The sequence below is a fragment of the Oncorhynchus gorbuscha genome, linkage group LG01 (genome assembly GCF_021184085.1).
Source record: "Oncorhynchus gorbuscha isolate QuinsamMale2020 ecotype Even-year linkage group LG01, OgorEven_v1.0, whole genome shotgun sequence".
Classification (NCBI taxonomy): domain Eukaryota; kingdom Metazoa; phylum Chordata; class Actinopteri; order Salmoniformes; family Salmonidae; genus Oncorhynchus; species Oncorhynchus gorbuscha.
Genome location: NC_060173.1, coordinates 15,938,121 through 15,959,861, shown reverse-complemented (window position 1 = coordinate 15,959,861; position 21,741 = coordinate 15,938,121). Strand labels below are relative to the sequence as shown.

The following is a 21,741-nucleotide window of genomic DNA, read 5'->3' as shown; positions in this document are numbered from 1 at the left end:
ACCCTAATATGTCCTTTTTGGCCGAGGACGACGTGTCTGTCTCTCTCTCTATTTGTTGATGGTCCTTATGGCAAGGCAGTATGAAGGGCATGTATGTGTCTTGGGGTGCAGTTGGTGTGGGTAGGGGGCTGTGTGTGTTTTGGATTCCAGATGTTGGACTGGAAAGATGACTCCATTACCTCAAACAGGTAGCTTCTACTTCCTCTTTGTGCGTGTGATTGAATGCCTCCGTGCGTGTGTGTGGTTGCCTGTTTGTGTGTGTTATTATTATTTTGGTGATTGTTATTCAAAAATCTTATTCAAAAATATATAGCTCCTGTTAGAGCCGATTTGGACATATTTGTATAAAAGACCGAACATATGGAGCTCCATGTATATTTTTTGTAAATATATTAAATATGAATGTAAATGATGAAATATTAGGTACGTACCTTTATGATTTATATTTACCTGATTGAGATATATTCCTTTGTTGTTAGTGTAACTTAGTTTTTGGCCCCCCCTCTTGCCTATTCATTGTATTGTGGTAAGTGTGTTAGGATAAAGGCAGGAAGTTGGGCCTTCGGGAGAGGGAGTCCTTGCTAGATGCGGGAGCGGTATAGTTTTTTGACCATACAGACATACAGACATACTGACATACAGACAGGTCATAATATGTATTTTCCATATAAAGTAATCTATGCTTTAAGTTGATTGGAGAATCATTTATTTGTTAGATATAAGAAGAATAAACATTTTTGTTGCACCGTATTCCTGGATGTCATTGAATGTTTGGCCGTTTGGAAACCTTGAGTGTGGACTGTATGCGTACCAAACAACCCCGCTTCAGGCTTGGGCAGTGGCTATGGTAAAGACGAAAGGAAGCCACTACAGCTCCATTATCTCTAAATACTTTATATCTGGTTTTAGTTGTTTAAGTTTACACTGTAAACACTTTACCATCCCGAAAATTATGAAAAAAATCTAATATGAAATAGCCGCTGCTAAATGAAAAAAGGGGAAACACTGATCCGTGTGTCTGAACATGCAGTTGTGTACATGTGCATGTATGTGTGTGTGTGTTTGTGCCAAATCATATGATTCTTCAGATACAGATACAGATACAGATTCTTCAGATACTGACAAAAAATCACCTAAACAGACATAACCTTCAGGGACACTAACATAACCTTCAGGGACAATAACATAGCCTCCAGGGACAGTGCCATAACCTTCAGGGACAATGATATAGCCTTCAGGGACAGTGCCATAACCTTCAGGGACAATAACATAGCCTTCAGGGACAGTACCATAACCTTCAGGGACAATAACGTAGCCTTCAGGGACAGTGCCATAACCTTCAGGGACAATGACATAGCATTCAGGAACAGTGCCATAACCTTCAGAGAAAAGTGACATAGCCTTCAGGGACAGTGCCATAACATTCAGGGACAGTGCCATAGCCTTCAGGGACAGTGACATAACCTTCAGGGACACTGACATAACCTTTGGGGACACTGACAAAACAAGAGTTGAAAATGACAAAAACAGAGTTATCATCAACCTATGTTAACAAGCACTCATTTCCCCTCCACCTCCTCAAGTCTGTACATTCCACATGCAAATTTACATTATATACATTATATACAGACTACAACATGCCTACAACATGTGCTTCTCCAACCCAACTCCCAACTATTACAGCCCTCTACTGGACTCTACCAAAGTTAAATTCCCACTTCGACAGTGACCCAATGTTCCAGCGTACTGTACCGCATCTGAATGGAACGTTGAAACCCCATCCATCCCTCTCACCTCCCCCTGTCCCCCCCCCCCCCATCGGTCTTTTCCTCCCATGCCCCAAGTATACATAACCGCCTCACCTCTATCTTTGTGACCAGCGCCAGGGTGTCGTACCACATCTGTATGGAGCCGGGCAGCTGTCTGGTGAGGGTCATACGGAGCACCATGAGGTAAGAGGCTGTGGTGAAGATACTTCTCAGGATGATGCCCTGGATAGACCATTCAGATTGTATTATTATTCGTCCCCAAGAGAAGTATTTCACAGATGTTTTACCTCATATTCATTATATCCTCCACAATACCGGTGTCTACGTATGTGAAAAGTGTGTGTTTTGTAGTGAAACAGATAAGAAAAGGTATTTTATTAATCCCCAAGGGGAAAATAATTTGTCATACTTTGTCAACAATACAAACACAAAACAAATACTCACAACATAAAAAACATCACAAGTCAATTATATTTTAAATAAATATATATAGACCAGTGGGGAAAGTACCTTGCTGAGGGCGTGGGGCACGATAGCTGACACAATGACCAGGATGGCAGAGAAGAAGTAGGAGGCACTGTAGAAGTACCGCAGAGAACCAATCTTCCTCGTCAGCGTCATCTCATCCCTGGGAGGGGAGGGAGAGGAGAGGTGGGGGTGGGACAAACAGCCACAGGGAAATCTAACTATGGATTTAGCCCCACATTCTCCCAAATCAGACAGGGATTAAACATTGAACATTGGCAATATACTCAAGGACTGTATAACCAAAAAACATAACGCATCAAGGATAGAGCTCTCCATTGATTGACTGGACTTCACAATGCAGGATTGTTGCTCTGATTGGCTTTGTTTGTGAAAGTCATGTGTCATGATCATAGAGTGCAATTAAGGCTTCCTTTGAGCTTTGAATAATTTTTAAAGGAATTGAAAAAAAATTAGAGTCACAGATCATCTATCCAAACTAACAGTTTTCAGTTCCTGTTGCTAACATGACTTTTCACATCAGAGTATTACAACAGAGTCAAAGCATGACCACTTTCCCTATAGCTCTGGGATTGTTGCCTTGGACATTTAAGCAATAAGGCACGGGGGGGGGGGGGTATATGGCCAATATACCACGGCTAAGGGCTGTTACTTAGGCACGACACATCGCAGAGTGCCTGGATACAGCCATTGGCCGAGGTATATACCATATACCAAAACCCCTGAGGTGCCTTATTGCTATTATAAACTGGTTACTAAAGTCATTAGAGCAATAAAAATAAATGTTTTGTCATACCCATGGTATACGGTCTGATATACCATGATTGTCAGCCAATCAGCATTCAGGGCTGGAACCACCCAATGCTTGTAAGATCACTTGTCTCTGTTTATGTACAGTTTTAGGTTATAGTTAGGTCATGGAGTGTTTTGTGTGTGTCTTACTGTCTGATGTTCTTGATGATGGTCTCCATCACCTCCTCCCAGCCGTAGGCCTTCACTGAGTGGATGTTCTCTACGATCTCTGAGGTCAGAGCCAGACGCCTGCCGATTAATCCTGCTCTTTTCTGCCTGATCATAGGACCCCCCCAAACACACACATACACACACACACACACAGAAAATAAGACACACACACCATATTGATACAATTAATGAGACTTTTCAACTTCAGAGAGATGGCTGAGAACATAAACATGAAGACTTAACAGGTTTGGATGTTAATTAACAAGATTTATTTCTGGATCAAAAGAGTTTTGTGTGGAACAGTGAAAGTTGTGCCCATCTTAATAGGCAGTTATTCCTACTTTGTTGACATTTCTCAGGGGCACAGGCCATGATGTTCTGTTCTATGTGGGTAAGATGAGATCAGTGGTGGAGATCAGAGATACCTGTCCTGTACAGACCCATCTAGAGTGCACAGTGTGTGTGTGTGTGTGTGTGTGTGTGTGTGTGTGTGTGTGTGTGTGTGTGTGTGTGTGTGTGTGTGTGTGTGTGTGTGTGTGTGTGCGCGTGCGTGTGCGCGTGCGCGTGTGCGCGTGCGCGTGCGTGCGTGTGTGTGTGTGTGTGTGTGTGTGTGTGTGTGTGTGTGTGTGAGTGTGTGTGTGTGTGTGGGTGAACTTCTGACCAGCCAGTACCCACCTGTGAGGTCCCATCTTCTGAGAGAGGCAAGCCTGTATGATGCCCAGCAGGGTGAGGGCAGCCAGGGCACAGAAACCATTCACCTCGATCAGCTCCCAGATCAACCCCACACACAGGATGCACTGCAGAGGGGTGATCCACACAAAGTGGGCCAGGCCAAGACTCTGCAACACACATCCACATGAATGTATGAAGAGAAGATACACACAGTAACATTTATATGTACACAGAACACACTTACACAAACACAAGCACAACAAAAATATATATGTAACGACAAATCTACAATACATATTTTACACCGTGGGTCTTCAACCCTCCCAGGCAAATCGGCACACCAGGGACCCCGGAATACATTAGAAAAAAAAACGTGTTTGTTGTTGTTGTTTTACAATCAGGTGAATGATAATGGCAAAGAGAAGTAATCAACATTTTAAAATAGTAGTTAATAATTTTTCAGAATTTTGACCTCCCCACATTATAATTGGAAGAGGAAGTGTAAACTCTTATATAGCCTATTAGCTAGAAAGGTGACTCCAAACACATTTTCACTAAAAGAAGCTGTTACGCCGGTCAAACAAAGGTTAGCCATGTGTTGGCAAAAATGTATGTCCAATTCAGGAAAGCTCACCAGAAGCCAGCGGCACTTGCCACACTGGTCAACTATTCGCAGGTGCTTTTTCTAAGCCTATGTGAGATACCTCAGTGAATGTGATTAACTCCAGTGAGTTTAATTAACTCCAGTGAGTGGAATTAGCTCCAGTGAGTGTAATTAGCTCAATATTAGAAGTTGAGAAATAAAGTTGACATCATGAGAGAAAATATTCTCCTATTTTCTACTCTAGGTATGTAATTACATTTACATTTACATTTAAGTCATTTAGCAGACGCTCTTATCCAGAGCGACTTACAAATTGGTGCATTCACCTTATGACATCCAGTGGAACAGTCACTTTACAATAGTGCATCTAAATCTTAAAGGGGGGGGTGAGAGGGAATACTTAACCTATCCTAGGTATTCCTTAAAGAGGTGGGGTTTCAGGTGTCTCCGGAAGGTGGTGATTGACTCCGCTGTCCTGGCGTCGTGAGGGAGTTTGTTCCACCATTGGGGGGCCAGAGCAGCGAACAGTTTTGACTGGGCTGAGCGGGAACTGTACTTCCTCAGTGGTAGGGAGGCGAGCAGGCCAGAGGTGGATGAACGCAGTGCCCTTGTTTGGGTGTAGGGCCTGATCAGAGCCTGGAGGTACTGAGGTGCCGTCCCCGTAATTACTATTTTGTTTATTCTGTTGCTGTTAGTGATATTCATGAAATAATGAAATAATAAAATAAATAATTGACATAATTTGAGTCAATTGGAGGTGTACCTGTGGATGTATTTCAAGGCCTATCTTCAAACTCTCTGCCTCTTTGTTGGACATCATGGTAAAATCACAAGAAATCAGCCAAGACCCCAGGAAAAAATAGTAGAGACCAGTCTAGTTCATCCTTGGGAGCAATTTTCAAACACCTGAAGGTACCACATTCATCTGTACAAACAATAGTACGCAAATATAAACACCATGGGACCACGTAGCTGTCATACCGCTCAGGAAGGAGACACATTCTGTCTCCTAGAGATGAACGTGCTTTGGTGTGAAAAGTCCCAGAATAACAGAACAACAGCAAAGGATCTTGTGAAGATGCTGGAGGAAACAGGCACAAAAGTATCTATATCCACAGTAAAACGAGTCCTATATCGACATAACCTGAAAGGCCACTCAGCAAGGAAGAAGCCACTGCTCCAAAACTGCCATAAAAAAGCCAGACCACGGTTTGCAACTGCACATGGGGACAAAGATCGTACTTTTGGGAGAAATTTCCTCTGGTCTGATGAAACAAAATTAGAACTGTTTGGCCATAATGACCATCTTTATGTTTGGAGGAAAAAGGAGGAGGCTTGCAAACCAAAGAAAGTACAGTTGAAATCGGAAGTTTACATACACCTTAGCCAAATACATTTAAACTCAGTTTTTCCACAATTCCTGACATTTAATCCTAGTAAAAATTCCCTGTTTTAGGTGAGATATGATTACCACTTTATTTTAAGAATGCGAAATGTTAGAACAATAGTAGAGAGAATGATTTATTTCAGTTTTTATGTCTTTCGTCCCATTCCCAGTGGGTCAGAAGTTTACATACACTCAATTAGTATTCAGTAGCATTGCCTTTAAATTGTTTAACTTGGGTCAAACATTTCGGTTAGCCTTCCACAAGCTTCTCACAATAAATTGGGTGAATTTTGGCTCATTCCTCCTGACAGAGCTGGTGTAACAGAGTCAGGTTTGTAGGCCTCCTTGCTCGCACATGCTTTTTCAGTTCTGCTCACAAATGTTCTGTAGGATTGAGGTCAGGGCTTTGTGATGGCCACTCCAATACCTTGACTTTGTTGTCCTTAAGCCATTTTGCCACAACTTTGGAAGTATGCTTGGGGTCATTGTCATTTTGGAAGACCCATTTTAAGACCAAGATTTAACTTCCTGACTGATGTCTTGAGATGTTGCTTCAATATATCTACATAATTTTCCTCCCTCGTGATGCCATCTATTTTGTGAAGTGCACCAGTCTCTCCTACAGCAAAGCACCCCCACAACATGATGCTGCCACCCCCATTCGCGGTTGGGATGGTGTTCTTCGGTTTGCAAGCCTCCTTGACAGTACATGTAAGAGCAAAACCCAAGCCATGAGGTCAAAGGAAAACTCCGTAGAGCTCCGAGACAATATTGTATGGAGTCACAGATGTAGGGAAGGGTACCAAAAAAATTCTGCAGCATTGAAGGTCCCCAAGAACACAGTGGCCTCCGTAATTATTAAATGGAAGAAGTTTGGAACCACCAAGACTATTCCTAGAGCTGGCCGCCTGGCCAAACTGAGCAATCGGGGGAGAAAGGCCTTGGTCAGGGAGGTGACCGAAGACTCGATGGTCACTCTGACGGAGCTCCAGAGTTCCTCTGTGGAGATGGGAGAACCTTCCAGGAGAACAACCATCTCTGCAGCACTCCACCAATCAGGCCTTTATGGTAGAATGGCCAGACGGATGCCACTCCTCAGTAAAAGGCACATGACAGCCCACTTGGAGTTTGCCAAAAAGCACCTAAAGGACTTTCAGACCATGAGAAACAAGATTATCTGGTCTGATGAAACCAATATTGAACTCTTTGGCCTGACTGCCAAGCGTCATGTCTGGAGGAAACCTGGCACCATCCCTACGATGAAGCATGGTGTTGACAGCATCATGCTGTGGGGATATTTTTCAGCAGCAGGTAGTGGGAAACAAAGCAAGATCAAGGGAAAGAAGAACCGAGCAAAGTACAGAGAGATCTTTGATGAAAACCTGCTCCAGAGCGCTCAGGACCTCAGAATGGGGTGAAGGTTCAAGATCCAACAGGACAACTGCCTTTCTAAAGTCTTCGAAAGCCAAGTGAACAAACAGATCACCGACCATCTCGAATCCCACCGTACCTATATGCAATCCAGTTTATGAGCTGGTCACAGGTGTACCTCATCCATGCTCAAGGTCCTAAACGATAACATAACCACCATCAATAAAAAACAGTACTGTGCAGCCGTCTTCATCGACCTGGCCAAGGCTTTCGACTCTGTCAATCACCGCATTCTTATTGGCAGACTCAACAGCCTTGGTTTCACTAATGACTGCCTCGCTTGGTTCACTAACTACTTCTCAGATAGAGTTCAGTGTGTCAAATCGGAGGTCCTGTTGTCCGGACCTCTGGCAGTCTCTATCGTGGTGCCACAGGGTTCAATTCTCAGGCCGACTCTTTTCTCTGTATATATCAATGATGTCGCTCTTGCTGCGGGTGATTCTTTGATCCACCTCTACGCAGACAACACCATTCTGTATACATCTGGCCCTTCATTGGACACTGTGTTACCAAACCTCCAAACGAGCTTCGATGCCATACAACACTCCTTCCGTGACCTCCAACTGCACTTAAATGCTAGTAAAAGTAAATGCATGCTCTTCAACCGATCATTGCCCGCACCTGCCCGCCATCGTAGCATCACTACTCTGGACAGTTCTGACTTAGAATATGTGGACAACTATAGATACCTAGGTGTCTGGCTAGACTGTAAACTCTCCTTCCAGACTCATATTAAGCATCTCCAATACAAAATTAAATCTAGAATCAGCTTCCTATTTCGCAACAAAGCCTCCTTCACTCATGCTGCTAAACATACCCTCGTAAAACTGACTATCCTGCCAATCCTTGACTTCGGCGATATCATTTGCAAAATAGCCTCCAACACTCTACTCAGCAAATTGGATGCACTCTATCACAATGCCATCCGTTTTGTCACCAAAGCCCCATATACTACCCACCATTGCGACCTGTATGCTACACATTTTCCGCCAAACCCACTGCCTCCAGGTCATCTACAAGTCTCTGCTAGGTAAAGCCCCGCCTTATCTCAGCTCACTGGTCACCATAGCAACACCCACCCGTAGCACTCTCGCTCCAGCAGGTACAGTACATTTCACTGGTCATCCCCAAAGCCAAATCCTCATGTGGCCGCCTTTCCTTCCAGTTCTCTGTTGCCAATGACTGGAACGAACTGCAAAAATCACTGAAGTTGGAGATTTATATCTCCCTCACTAACTTCAAGTATTGGCTGTCGGAGCAGCTTACCAATCGCTGCAGCTGTACACAGCCCATCTGTAAATAGCCCATCCAACCTACTACCTACCTCATCCCAATATTTAAAAATAATAATAATTCTGCTCTTTTGCAAACCAGTATTTCTACTTGCACATCTTCATCTGCACATCTATAACTCCAGTGTTATTTGCTCAATTGTAATTAATTCGCCACTATGGTCTATTTATTGCCTTTCCTCCTTACTTAAACAATGACCCTAAGCACACTGCCAAGACAAAACACAGGAGTGGCTTCGGGACAAGTCTCTGAATGTCCTTGAGTGGCCCAGCCAGAGCCCAGACTTGAACCCGATCAGACATCTCTGGAGAGACCTGAAAATAGCTGTTCAGTGATGCTCCCCATCCAAGCTGACAGAGCTTGAGAGGATCTGGAGAGAAAAATGTGAGAAACTCCCCAAATACAGGTGTGCGAAGCACGTAGCGTCACACCTAAGAAGACCTGAGACTGTAATCGCTGCCAAAGGTACTGAGTAAAGGGTCTGAATACTTATGTAAATGTAATATTTCAGTTGTTTATTTTTTATACATTTGAAAAAATGTCTGAAAACCTGTTTTTGCTATGTGATTATGGGGTATTGTGTGTAGATTTAATCAATTTTAGAATAAGGCTGTAACATAAATAAATGTGGAAAAGGTGAAGTGGTCTGAATACTTTCTGAATGCATAATAACTGAATCATAATTCATAAACATAGTTTCTCAAAACTGATTGTTAGGATTAAAGGGACATTTCTAAATGTCCAACTTCATATTCATCATCTCCAGCACCACCCCAACATCAACATATGTGAAAATGGCATGTTTCTATGTTTAGTCATAAACAAGTGTTTCCAATGATATCATCAACCAATTAGTTGGCCATTAGTAGGTAATGCCTACTCATAATTGGTTAAAATCTTCCCCTATCTTCTTTACTACAAAACATAGAAATGCGCAATTTTCACATACTGTACAAATCCAATCAAATCTATTTTTATTGGTCACATACATATATTTAGCAGATGTTATTGCAGGTGTAGCGAAATGCTTGTACATTTTTCTGTCTGTATGTAATAACACAAAAAATGTTCTGGGCTAATAATGCCATGTCTGTAGACGCCATCGTGAGTGAAGGAGATGATCGAGGGTACTTTGTCTTTGTACTTTGAGCTTATTGCTTGGACTTGGGGGTCAATTAATGTTATTGCTGGTATGCAAGTTTTAATGTCTTATGTATTTTTGTCTGTTTTCCTCCTTTCCAGCTTTAATTGTCTGGAGCCTGGTGTTGTTGTAGCCAAGGAGCTTTCACTCAGATGGAACCAGGTTTCAGCAGCTGTGCAATGTTGACGTCCTTCCTCCCAGAGATGTGAAATCATCCCCCGGGCTGGACACAACCCGACTTTTGAAATGATAAGGCCATGGACATTACATGTCCTGCTCCAAATGGCAGGACAGAAATATGCTCTATGGCTAGATTCCTTTTTTCATATCGTAACATGACCTGAACCAAATGGCAGGACAGAAATATGCTCTATGGCTAGATTCCTTTTTTCATATCGTAACATGACCTGAACCAAAGTTACTCAAAGGATCTGATGATCAAATCAAATCAACGTTTATTTGTCATGTTTGCCAAATACAACAGGTGTAGACTTTACAGTGAAATGCTTACTTACAGGCTTTAACCAATAGTGCAAAAAAGGTATTAGGTGAACAATAGGTAAGTAAAGAAATGAAACAACAGTAAAAAGACTGAAAAATAACAGTAGGGAGGGTATATACAGTAGCGAGGCTATAAAAGTAGAGAGGATACCTACAGACGCAGGTTAGTCAGGCTGATTGAGGTAGTATGTACAGTGGGGCAAAAAAGTATTTAGTCAGCCACCAATTGTGCAAGTTCTCCCACTTAAAAAGATGAGAGAGGCCTGTAATTTTCATCATAGGTACACTTCAACTATGACAGACAAAATGAGAATTTTTTCCCCCCAGAAAATCACATTGTAGGATTTTTAATGAATTTATTTGCAAATTATGGTGGAAAATAAGTATTTGGTCACCTACAAACAAGCAAGATTTCTGTCTCTCACAGACCTGTAACTTCTTCTTTAAGAGGCTCCTCTGTCCTCCACTCGTTACCTGTATTAATGGCACCTGATTGAACTTGTTATCAGTATAAAAGACACCTGTCCACAATCTCAAACAGTCACACTCCAAACTCCACTATGGCCAAGACCAAAGAGCTGTCAAAGGACACCAGAAACAAAATTGTAGACCTGCACCAGGCTGGGAAGACTGAATCTGCAATAGGTAAGCAGCTTGGTTTGAAGAAATCCTTTGTGGGAGCAATTATTAGGAAATGGAAGACATACAAGACCACTGATAATCTCCCTCGATCTGGGGCTACACGCAAGATCTCAACCCGTGGGGTCAAAATGATCACAAGAACGGTGAGCAAAAATCCCAGAATCACACGGGGGGACCTAGTAAATGACCTGCAGAGAGCTGGGACCAAAGTAACAAAGCCTACCATCAGTAACACACTACGCCGCCAGGGACTCAAATCCTGCAGTGCCAGATGAACAGAGAGTAGCAGTAGCGTAAAAGAGGGGTTGGTGGGTGGAGGGTGGAGGGTGGCGGGTGGCGGGACACAATGCAGATAGCCCGGTTAGCCAATGTGCGGGAGCACTGGTATTGAGGTAGTATGTACATGAATGTATAGTTAAAGTGACTATGCTTATATGATAAACAGAGAGTAGCAGCAGTGTAAAAGAGGGGTTGGGGGGGAACACAATGCAAATAGTCCGGGTAGCCATTTGATTACCAGTTCAGGAGTCTTATGGCTTGGGGTAAAAAACTGTTGGGAAGACATTTTGTCCTAGACTCGGCACTCCGGTACCGCTTGCCATGTGGTAGTAGAGAAAACAGTCTATGACTGAGATGGCTGGGGTCTTTGACAATTTTTAGGGCCTTCCTCTGACACCGCCTGGTGTAGAGGTCCTGGATGGCAGGCAGGTTAGCCACAGTGATGTACTGGGCCGTACGCACTACCCTCTGTAGTGCCTTGCGGTTGGAGGCCAAGCAACGCCATCAACCAGGAGTTGATGCAACCGGTCAGGATGCTCTCGATGTTGCAGCTGTAGAACCTTTTGAGGATCTCAGGACCCATACCAAATCTTTTTAGTTTCCTGAGGGGGAATAGGCTTTGTTGTGCCCTCTTCACGACTGTCTTGGTGTGTTTGGACCATTCTAGTTTGTTTTGATGTGGACAACAATGAACTTGAAGCTCTCAACCTGCTCCACTACAGCCCCGCCGATGAGAATGGGTGCGTGCTCAGTCCTCCTTTTCCCGTAGTCCACAATCATCTCCTTAGTCTTGGTTATGTTGAGGGATAGGTTGTTATTCTGGCACCACCTGGCCAGGTCGCTGACCTCCTCCCTATAGGCTGTATCATTGTTGTCAGTGATCAGGCCTACCACTGTTGTGTCATCTGCAAACTTAATGATGGTGTTGGAGTCGTGCCTGGCCATGTAGTCATGGGTGAACAGGGAGTACAGGAGGGGACTGAGCACGCACCCCTGGGGAGCTCCAGTGTTGAGGATCAGTGTGGCAGATGTGTTGCTACTTACCCTCACCACCTGGGGGCGGCCCGTCAGGAAGTCCAGGATCCAGTTGCAGAGGGAGGTGTTTAGTCCCAGGATTCTTAGCTTAATGATGAGCTTTGAGGGTACTATGATGTTGAACGCTGAGCTGTAGTCAATGAATAGCATTCTCACATAAGTGTTCCTTTTTTCCAGGTGGGAAAGAGCAGTGTGGAGTGCAATAGAGATTGCATAATCTGTTTGGGTGGTATGCAAATTGGAGTGGGTCTAGAGTTTCTGGGATAATGGTGTTGATGTGAGCGATTACCAGCCTTTCAAAGCACTTCATAGCTAAGGACGTGAGTGCTACGGGTCTGTAGTCATTTAGGCAGGTTGCCTTTGTGTCCTTGGGCACAGAGACTATGGTGGTCTGCTTGAAACATGTTGGTATTACAGACTCAATCGGGGAAATGTTGAAAATGTCAGTGAAGACAGTTGGTCAGCACATGCCCGGAGCACACGTCCTGGTAATCTGTCTGGCCCTGCATGATCACACAGCATGATCACACAGTCGTTCAGAACTGCTGATGCTCTCATGCATGCCACAGTGTTGCTTGTCTCAAAGCGAGCATAGAAGTGATTTAGCTTGTCTGGTAGGCTCGTGTCACTGAGCAGCTCGCGGCTGTGCTTCCGTTTGTAGTCTGTAAAAATTTGCAAGCCCCGCCACATAAGACGAGCGTTGGAGTATGTATGTAGTATGAATCCATTTTAGCCCTGTATTGACGCTTTGCCTGTTTTATGGTTCGTCACAGGATTTCTTGTAAGCTTCCGGGTTAGAGTCCCGCACCTTGAAAGCGGCAGCTCTACCCTTTAGCTCAGTGCGAATGTTGCCTGCAATCCATGGCTTCTGGTTGGGGTATGTACGTACAGCCACTGTGGGGATGACATCTTCAATGCACTTATTGATAAAGCCAGTGACTGATGTGGTGTATTCCTCAATGGCATCAGAAGAATCGCGGAACATGTTCCAGTCTGTGATAGCAAAGCAGTCCTGTAGTTTAGCATCTGCTTCATCTGACCACTTTTTTATAGACGGAGTCACCCGTGCTTCCTGCTTTAATTTTAGCTTGTAGGCAGGAATCAGGAGGGTAGAATTGTGGTCGGATTTACCAAATTTGAGGGCGAGGGAGAGCTTTGTATACGTCTCTGTGTGTGGAGTACAAGTGATCTAGAATTTTTCCCCCCTCTGGTTGCACATTTAACATGTTGATAGAAATTTGGTAGTTCTGATTTAAGTTTTCCTGCATTAAAGTCTCCGGCCACTAGGAGCGCCGCCTCTGGGTGAGTGGTTTCCTGTTTGCTTATTTCCTTATACAGCTGTCTGAGTGCGGTCTTAGTGCCAGCATCTGTCTGTGGTGGTAAATAAACAACCACGAAAAGTATAGCTGAAAACTCTCTAGGCAAGTAGTGTGGCCTGCAATTTATCACAATATACTCTACTTCAGGCAAGCCAAATCTAGAGTCTTCCTTAGATTTTGTGCACCAGCTGTGTTTACAAATATGCACAGACCCCCCCCCTCGTCTTACCAGAGTAAGCTGTTCTATCCTGCCGGTGCAGTGTATATCCTGCTAGCTGAATATCCATGTCATCATTCAGCCACGATTCTGTGAAACATAGGATATTACAGTTTTTGATGTCCCATTGATAGGTAATATTCGTGATCGTACCTCGTCTAATTTATTGTCCAGTGATTGCACGTTGGCGAGTAGTATTGATGGTAACGGCAGCTTTCCCACTTGCCTTCTGCGGGTCCTCACGAGACATCCGGCTCTTTGTCCTCTATAGCTGCGTCGCTTCCTCTTGCAAATAACGGGGATGTCGGCCCTGTCGGTTGTTTGGAGAAGAAGTCCAATCTGAGGTGAGTGATCACTGTCCTGATATCTAGTGATCGCTGTCCTGATATCCAGAAGCTCTTTGTCTAATCCGAGGTGAGTGATCGCTGTCCTGATATCCAGAAGCTCTTTGTCTAATCCGAGGTGAGTGATCGCTGTCCTGATATCCAGAAGCTCTTTGTCTAATCCAGGTGAACGCTGTCCTGATATCCAGAAGCTCTTTGTCTAAGAGGTGAGTGATCGCTGTCCTGATATCCAGAAGCTCTTTGTCTAATCCCAGGTGAGTGATCGCTGTCCTGATATCCAGAACCTCTTTTTTACCCTAAGATATGGTTGCAGAAACATTATGTTCAAAATAAGTTAAGAATAACGCGGGGAAAAAACACATAATAGCACAATTGGTTGGGCGCCTGTAAAACTGCTGCCATTTCTTCCGGCACCATTTGAACCATATAGGCCTAGGTCTAAATATTTTTTTACCTAAGCCTTTATGTGTTTGACATTTTTCCTAATTGTAGGCTACTACAATTTTTTTATCACTACCTCACTGCTTGAGCACGTGGCCACATTCACATGTGTTTCAAAATGAATTATTTAAGAGACGGGTGGGTCTAAGGCTTTAGAGGGTGTAAATGATGCTAAATGGGCATAAACAAAGAACAGCACTGTAGCTGATCAATGTGAAGGTTATCTTTATTATACAACAATTTTTGGTTTGGCTACTCTGGGAACCTGGTGAAATAATGTTCAGAGAATCGATGTTGGCAATTTGGTGAAATGATTCCTTTTCTAAATATTCAGTATGATTCCAAAGGATTGATGTAGAGCAAGTGTGAAAATCTAAATGTTCGAATGCCTTTTTCTTCTAAATTGGATTATAAATGGCTCAACTTTGAAGGCAGCATTACTTCCCCATGTTTGCTCTAACTACAGTGTATGATACGCCACTTTGAAGATCTGAGTCTGTACCTTTATCCAATGTAAAAAAACACCATTTCAAATTGTAGGACATAAGACTGAAAAGAGACGGTGGATCACATATGTTGATGTTGGGGTGGTGCTGGAGATGATGAATATTAAGTTGAATAAAACAATACAATCTAGCTGGCCTGCTCACATGTGAGATTTGTTTCAGAGTGCCCGAAGTGTTAACCGTCTTCCCCTTTATCCAAAAAGCCTAGATTGGAGGGCTTGGCAATGTAAACTCATGCTAGTTCGTAGAGATAGCTTTGGGCTAAGCCACAAGAGAGGAGAAGAGAGAGCTTGAGAATAAGTGAGAGTTTGAGGCCACATCCAATCCAGGTGATAATTGCCTAGGAGCAGGTAGCAGAGTGTATAGACATTCAACACCCTTGCTCTAGGACTCCTAACGTTCAGCCTTCACTAGCCTAGCTACGGTTAAATTACACACCCCCTCTCATCCCATGTTGGCTTTACAAACGTCTGGCTTCACTTGTTTTCTGCCACTGAGCACTGACATAAGACTCATGCCCAAGCCTAACAGGAGTGGAGAAATGTGCTCGGCGTGTGACTCACATTTTTTACGTCCTTCTCACATTGACATCTGCATGATGTATGATTTTACAGGGAGGTTGGAGTTGCCTGGCTGCGTGTGTATCTCGAGCTGGGATTCGGCCCATGCTGCAGTTTTTTTGTTACCACATAGTTCAACTGGGAGACATTCAAGGGAGCACAGCTAGTGTTGTGGTGTCTCAATTCGTAGAAAGCATAGCTTGGTGTTTGGATGACGATGCAAGACTGATTCAAAGTAGTTGAGATTGCAAAATGTCACTCCTGCCCTTGACTACGGTATACTGGCCCAACCTGGCCCCGTCAACCTGGCCCCTTCAGCCTGGCCCCTTCAACCTGGCCCCTTCAGCCTGGCCCCTTCAACCTGGCCCCTTCAGCCTGGTCCCCTCACACCACCATGGCCACCATCCCCTAACTAACTGGCTCATTCAAATCCCCCATTTTCACCACTGAAACTCTTCCCCCATTGTCTTCTGACATGTTTCGTCACTCTTATGCAACGGTGAAGAAAATCACGCTTTCTGACATAAGACAATGCTCTTCTTGATATCATTGTTATAGAGGAGAATGCATTCTCAGTCGACTAAACTGGTAAACTGACAGTTAATAAGTAGATTACTTGGGTCCTTACTTCTCATCAAGATTATTGAGGTTGAGCTTAGGGTTAGTACAGCAGATGTGTTGGGTGGTTCTTACCTCATCCAGCTTGTTGAGGTGGGCTGACATCAGACTAACCAGCTGACCTGTGCTGATCTTGTCCAGGACCCGGCTGGACAGCTTCAGAGTCTGAGGTGTCAAAGGTCAGGGGTTAGGACAGACACAAAGGGTTAAAAAGCTGTAGCAGGAGAGGCTGCAGTGTGACACTAAGAGGATGTTGCAGCCACACAGCCCGACCCTCACACAAGAGTCTGGCTACACTGAAGAGGGCAATGTAGATCTTCATGCCTGCCAAGGTGGTGGCATGCCAAAGATGTGCCCATACACACACACCCACACCCACACCCTGCCCACACAAACACACACACACCACCTCCCCCCACACCTTCTTATAGATGAGGCTGAAGAGAGCGATGCGAATCTGCATGCCCAGGTGGTGCAGTCCAAAGATGGCTGGCTGCAGGAGCAGGAAGCGAGCAGTGAAGAGAAGACAGAGACCCAGGGCTAGGTAGTAACCCTGCTCCCGCTCAGGGGCATGGATAGGGTCAAACGAGCCGATTATACGACCCAGGAGCTGGGGCTGCACTGTCTTCGACGCCTCCTGTAAGAAAAGAGAGGGAAAAAAACATCCAGAGACATTGATGTATAGAGTTCAGAATATATCCTACAAAATACAATTTAGTGGCAGCTTGATATCATTGTCTTAACTATGTACCTTGATACCTCTAGTCTTATTTCCAATCAACTCTGAACTGAACTGATGGGCATTCCAAGAAGGTTCCACGGGGAACACCCCACACCACTAGGTTACGCAAGACCTGCTACTGACATCAGCTTCCTCTCCGAGCCGGGGACACTGGGATACTCACACTGCAGTGACACATGCATCTTCTCCATACTCTGGTCATGCCACTAATTCACTAGTAAGTAACACACACGTACAGGACAGAACAGGCTAACAGCCAGCCTGGGTTGGGTTGAGGTCAGTTCCATTCCAGTTCCAACTCTCTCCATCAATTTAGGAAGTGAATTTGAACTCCTTGTCAACTCCTCATTGACAATAAATGGGCACTTAAAAAAAAAAATATTTAATTGGAAATGTCCATTTCCCTCCTGAATTTAAATGGAATTGATCACACACACAACCCCAGCAATGGTATAACACATCTGCTGTCACAATACATGACATGTTCTCATATGTGTGATATTGTCATGTGCGTATCACAGTATATTTAGGTGCTGGGTGAAATAACACTATAATAAGAACCAAACAGTGACCTACATTTGAAATACAAAAGTGATTCATCATCTGGTATCGTACTAATAAAGTATGGAGGCCTTTTTGACAAACGTGGCCAACTCCGATGCCCACGATGTGTGCAGGCTTTTGCTCCAGCCCAGTTCCAACACACCTGATCAATTAGACTTTTAAACTGCAGCCTCTCCAGGTAACCGTTGGCCAACTGTGCTTCACGCGGAGAGATGGACTCACCCCAAAATACAGCAGGATTCCGTAGAACACAAAAGGCCAGAGGAAACAACGGGAGAGCGCCCGCAAGAGCCGAGGCTTCTTCTTGGCCGAAGCCACTTCTCGGTCCCATTCTCTACACCAAGAACACAGACCAGAGGAGTTAGAAACTGTTAAAAAAACACACACATTAGCTAACAGTAAAAGTAAAGTAGGGGCACATTGTTCAGGACACTGGTGTATAACCTGGGTGATTTGGTCAACTTATTAAACGGAGTGCGAGACCTTAACAAATGAGGGAGAACAAGAGGAAAGAGAAAAAGATGACAACATTTATGAGAAAAATAGAGCAAGGAGGGAGGAAGAAAAGCAGAGAGGATGAAAAAATGTGAAAATGTGTGTGTGAGAGAGAGAGAGAGAGAGAGAGAGAGAGAGAGAGAGAGAGAGAGAGAGAGAGAGAGAGAGAGAGAGAGAGAGAGAGAGAGAGAGAGAGAGAGAGAGAGAGAGAGAGAGAGAGAGAGAGAGATTGAGCGAGAAAGAGAGACAGAGAAAGAGGGTAAGAGAGAGAGAGAGAGAGACAGAGAGAGAGAGATTGAGAGAGAGAGAGAGAGAGAGAGAGAGAGAGAGAGAGAGAGAGAGAGAGAGAGAGAGAGAGAGAGAGAGAGAGAGAGAGAGAGAGAGAGAGAGAGAGAGAGAGAGAGAGAGAGAGAGAAAGAGAGACAGAGAGACAGAGAGACAGAGAAAGAGGGTGTAAGAGAACACGTGCGCGCATCATAGATTGAGGGACCATACCAACCTGTTAATTCAATGTAAAGTTCAAATTCCCATGCAGCTACCAACAGTATTTGGCAGATTTAAAAAATGACCCGGTCATTTATCACTCTCCGGGCATCTGGCCCTTTTAAAGGTCGACTTTTACACCCATTTAGAGGACTGCTGGCACCCTTTACCGTGACGCTGCCCCTGCCCCCGCCTCATAGGGGCCCCCGCAGCAGGATAACGGTTGTGTTTGCATTGTTTCGGGGGGCGAAAACACGGGTGGCCTAAGATCCTTCCCTTTTTTCTTTGTTCTTTCTACAATCCTCTCAAAGGTGTGACATTTACTTGCTCTTAAATAACAGGGACAGAGCGGAGAGGAGAGGGCACATACAGTGAGGGGAAAGGGGGGAGACAGAGAGAGAAAGGGACAGAGAGATTGGAGAGAAAGTGAGATTGAGAGAGAGGAGGACGTTAGAGAAAGAGCCCGTCTCCAGTGTGTTTGTTTGGGACACGCTAAGGTTTATGTTTGTCTGTCCACCTCCAACCAAAAAGCATCCCATATTTAAGGTTGGGGTTGTCTGTCTAGAATTTCCAGTTCCTTAGCTAATCATTTCAATCATTGGATGGGCGGTGGAATGAATGGGGGGTTATTACAGTAAATACACTTAAAGTGCAGTAAGAAACATAAATGATCAACTCTCACAACTCAACAAGACAACAACAAAGAAAGGACCAACAACAATGCCAACAGGAGCACTCAATTTGATATATTGATATAGCATTAGGCTAATCCTCTATCAAAATATTTTGTGTTCTATATCATTCATATGGCTGGAATCAAATGAATAAGACACAAGTAAAAATAGGTTCTCTAAGTAGGCTACTGTATGTGCCTACATGTGTGTAATCCAATTTGTTTCTAATTTTGTATTTAGTAACTTCCAATGCCGCACACGTCTGTGATTCTGATTTAGATTAAGAATAATAGTTATAAAATGGTTATATCGATTTAATATGAGTCCAATGTGCCTTACATTTTCATAAAGTGAGGCACTTTGGCTGATACAAACCTTTCTAGTCGTTCAGAAAGATTGTCTGCGAGATCAAAATATGGTGCTTTATAAACATCTGTCAACTCCAACTTCTTTCTGAAGCCCTTCCTCAACAGTGGAGATGTCCACCTGCAAAACAACCAAATGGGTATAGGAGGTTAGGTTGGTAACAAACTCCTATCACATTTCTCCACTCACACAAGCGAACACATTATCCCACTGAGCACAGACATCATTTCAAAGTCATGTTTTGATTGACATTTGATGTAGTTATCAATTCATTTTAATTCAACATTACATTTGTTTTAAATGTCACCATTGTCATTGGATTTAGGTTAACAGTTGGATGAAAAAAAGACCAAATTCCCTAATGTTTAGGACTTTTTGCAAATCCAATCAGTTTTCTACGTTGATTTAACATGATTTTAAAATGACATGTAAACAACGTTGATTCAACCAGTTTTTGCACAGTGGAAAACTCACAACAAGTGAGTTGGCTATACAGCGTGTATAGAATATAGCCTTCTTCTGGGGTACCTACATAGATCAATGTCCTCCGAAGTTGACCACAGATCGGCCAAATCAATAAATGTATAAATTAATTAAGCAAACGCCCAGTCGTATCTATAGGGTGACAAAATCAAACAGCAAGCAAATAGCAGAGTGTATGTAGCTGGATAATTAGACCTACTACATCTTAGATAGCTATATAGATAGATATTAAGCTATCATTTAACTATTTGTTAAAATATATTTATAGGCAATCCTGAGTTTTGGGATGACAAGGGATTTTCTAATGGCAGGAAGCGTGTGGTGAGTAGGCCTATTGTAGGCTACAAGATGACAATGTTGAAGTCTTTTACGCGCCTGAAAAATGACGAAAGATGTTTAGTATCAATTACACATTTCATACAAAGATAATCATTATGAAAGTTGGAGGACAATCGACACGTGACGCACTGGAGCGCAAAAGGGCTGCTGGAATTTCCTCTCAGAGCAAAACAGGACACAGAAACGGTCTATGGTGCATAGTTGCCCTAAAAGTGACCATTGAAACATCTATAAAATAATAAGTAAGATCCCTGGGACCTGCCTTGACCTGACCTGGTCCCCTTTCAACAACAGTGCGCTCTCCAAATCTAGCACCACGTCTAGAAAATCATTCCATGGTTTATTTACGAATCAGCCGGTACATAGATGAAGAAAACATATAATTCCTTACCAGAAGAAATATTTGGAGAGGAAGTTTGCATCTTCCACCGGTGACTTCTGCATCCTAAGAGAACCGCCAGTTTGATTTCACTGCACCTGTGAAATCACTGCACCTCGCTGTGTCGCTCACATTTGTGTCCCTCTGCTCCCCTTTTTCTCGAGGATGACCCAGCGTTTGTGATTTTCTGACTGTCCCACCTTGTGCGGATTGTAGCCTAAATGCGCAGATCAGAGGTGATGTCACTGTTGTGAAATTGTCTCTTCCCAACCCGGAGTTGCGACCACTATCCAACCCACTATCGCACTATCCGACTTCTCAGATCAGCATTCACTGTTCTCACACACTGCGGAGCGCACAACACTGACCGCAGCAAATGGGCTGTCTTGTCCTTTCCTTGATCCTAACAATGAGAACACCGTGGTTAGCAAGAGAATCATTTATGGTCTCGCCAAAGATCCCGAGCGCGTCATTTCCATACTGACAGGCCTCTGCAAAAATGACACGGGTTGCATGTTGTGGAAACCCAATTTGCAGAGACATAAACTACTACACGGCGTACAACTTTTAGCAGGCAGGTTTCAGAGAAATCACCTCTTCTGCAATTATGTGACCTATTATTTGAATCAATAAGAGGATATGTGATATCATACATTTTCTAGAATGAATATGATCCTTCAGAAAATCCAGTTATATCACCTAAGGCTCCAAGTAATGAACGCGTTAGTCTAAAAAGATTAGATGATAGAGTTAGTCTGGAGAATATTCAAGACAAAGTAGGTGAAATCTTTTTGTAGGTTATTCCACGAAATTAATTTTAAACGTCTGTTATATTAAACTATGTGCCCTTTAATATAGACCATGTGGAAAATTAAATAAATCTGATTTTTAACCCTCTAACTGCACATCGGCAACAGGAAACATTTTATCCCCCCAATTATATTTGTTTAAATTCCTACACATGACAATATGTGATGATAATATGTGATGACACGTCTGTAAACAATC

General features: G+C 43.6%; 1 protein-coding gene across 1 annotated transcript in view; it reads right to left on the bottom strand.

Annotated features, from left to right (window-relative positions):
• Positions 1-21,161, bottom strand: part of cftr (CF transmembrane conductance regulator) — an 81,007-nt gene extending 59,846 nt beyond the window's left edge. Inside the window, exons 1-9 of the mRNA XM_046345846.1 lie at positions 20,746-21,161; positions 19,542-19,652; positions 17,737-17,848; positions 16,630-16,845; positions 16,284-16,373; positions 3,894-4,057; positions 3,198-3,323; positions 2,280-2,397; positions 1,863-1,991 (exon numbers count right to left, since the gene is read on the bottom strand). Of these exons, the coding sequence (XP_046201802.1) occupies positions 1,863-1,991; positions 2,280-2,397; positions 3,198-3,323; positions 3,894-4,057; positions 16,284-16,373; positions 16,630-16,845; positions 17,737-17,848; positions 19,542-19,652; positions 20,746-20,798 (1,119 nt within the window). The 5' untranslated portion in view covers positions 20,799-21,161. The remainder of the gene's footprint in view (positions 1-1,862; positions 1,992-2,279; positions 2,398-3,197; positions 3,324-3,893; positions 4,058-16,283; positions 16,374-16,629; positions 16,846-17,736; positions 17,849-19,541; positions 19,653-20,745) is intronic.
• Between the last annotated feature and the right edge of the window lie 580 nt (positions 21,162-21,741).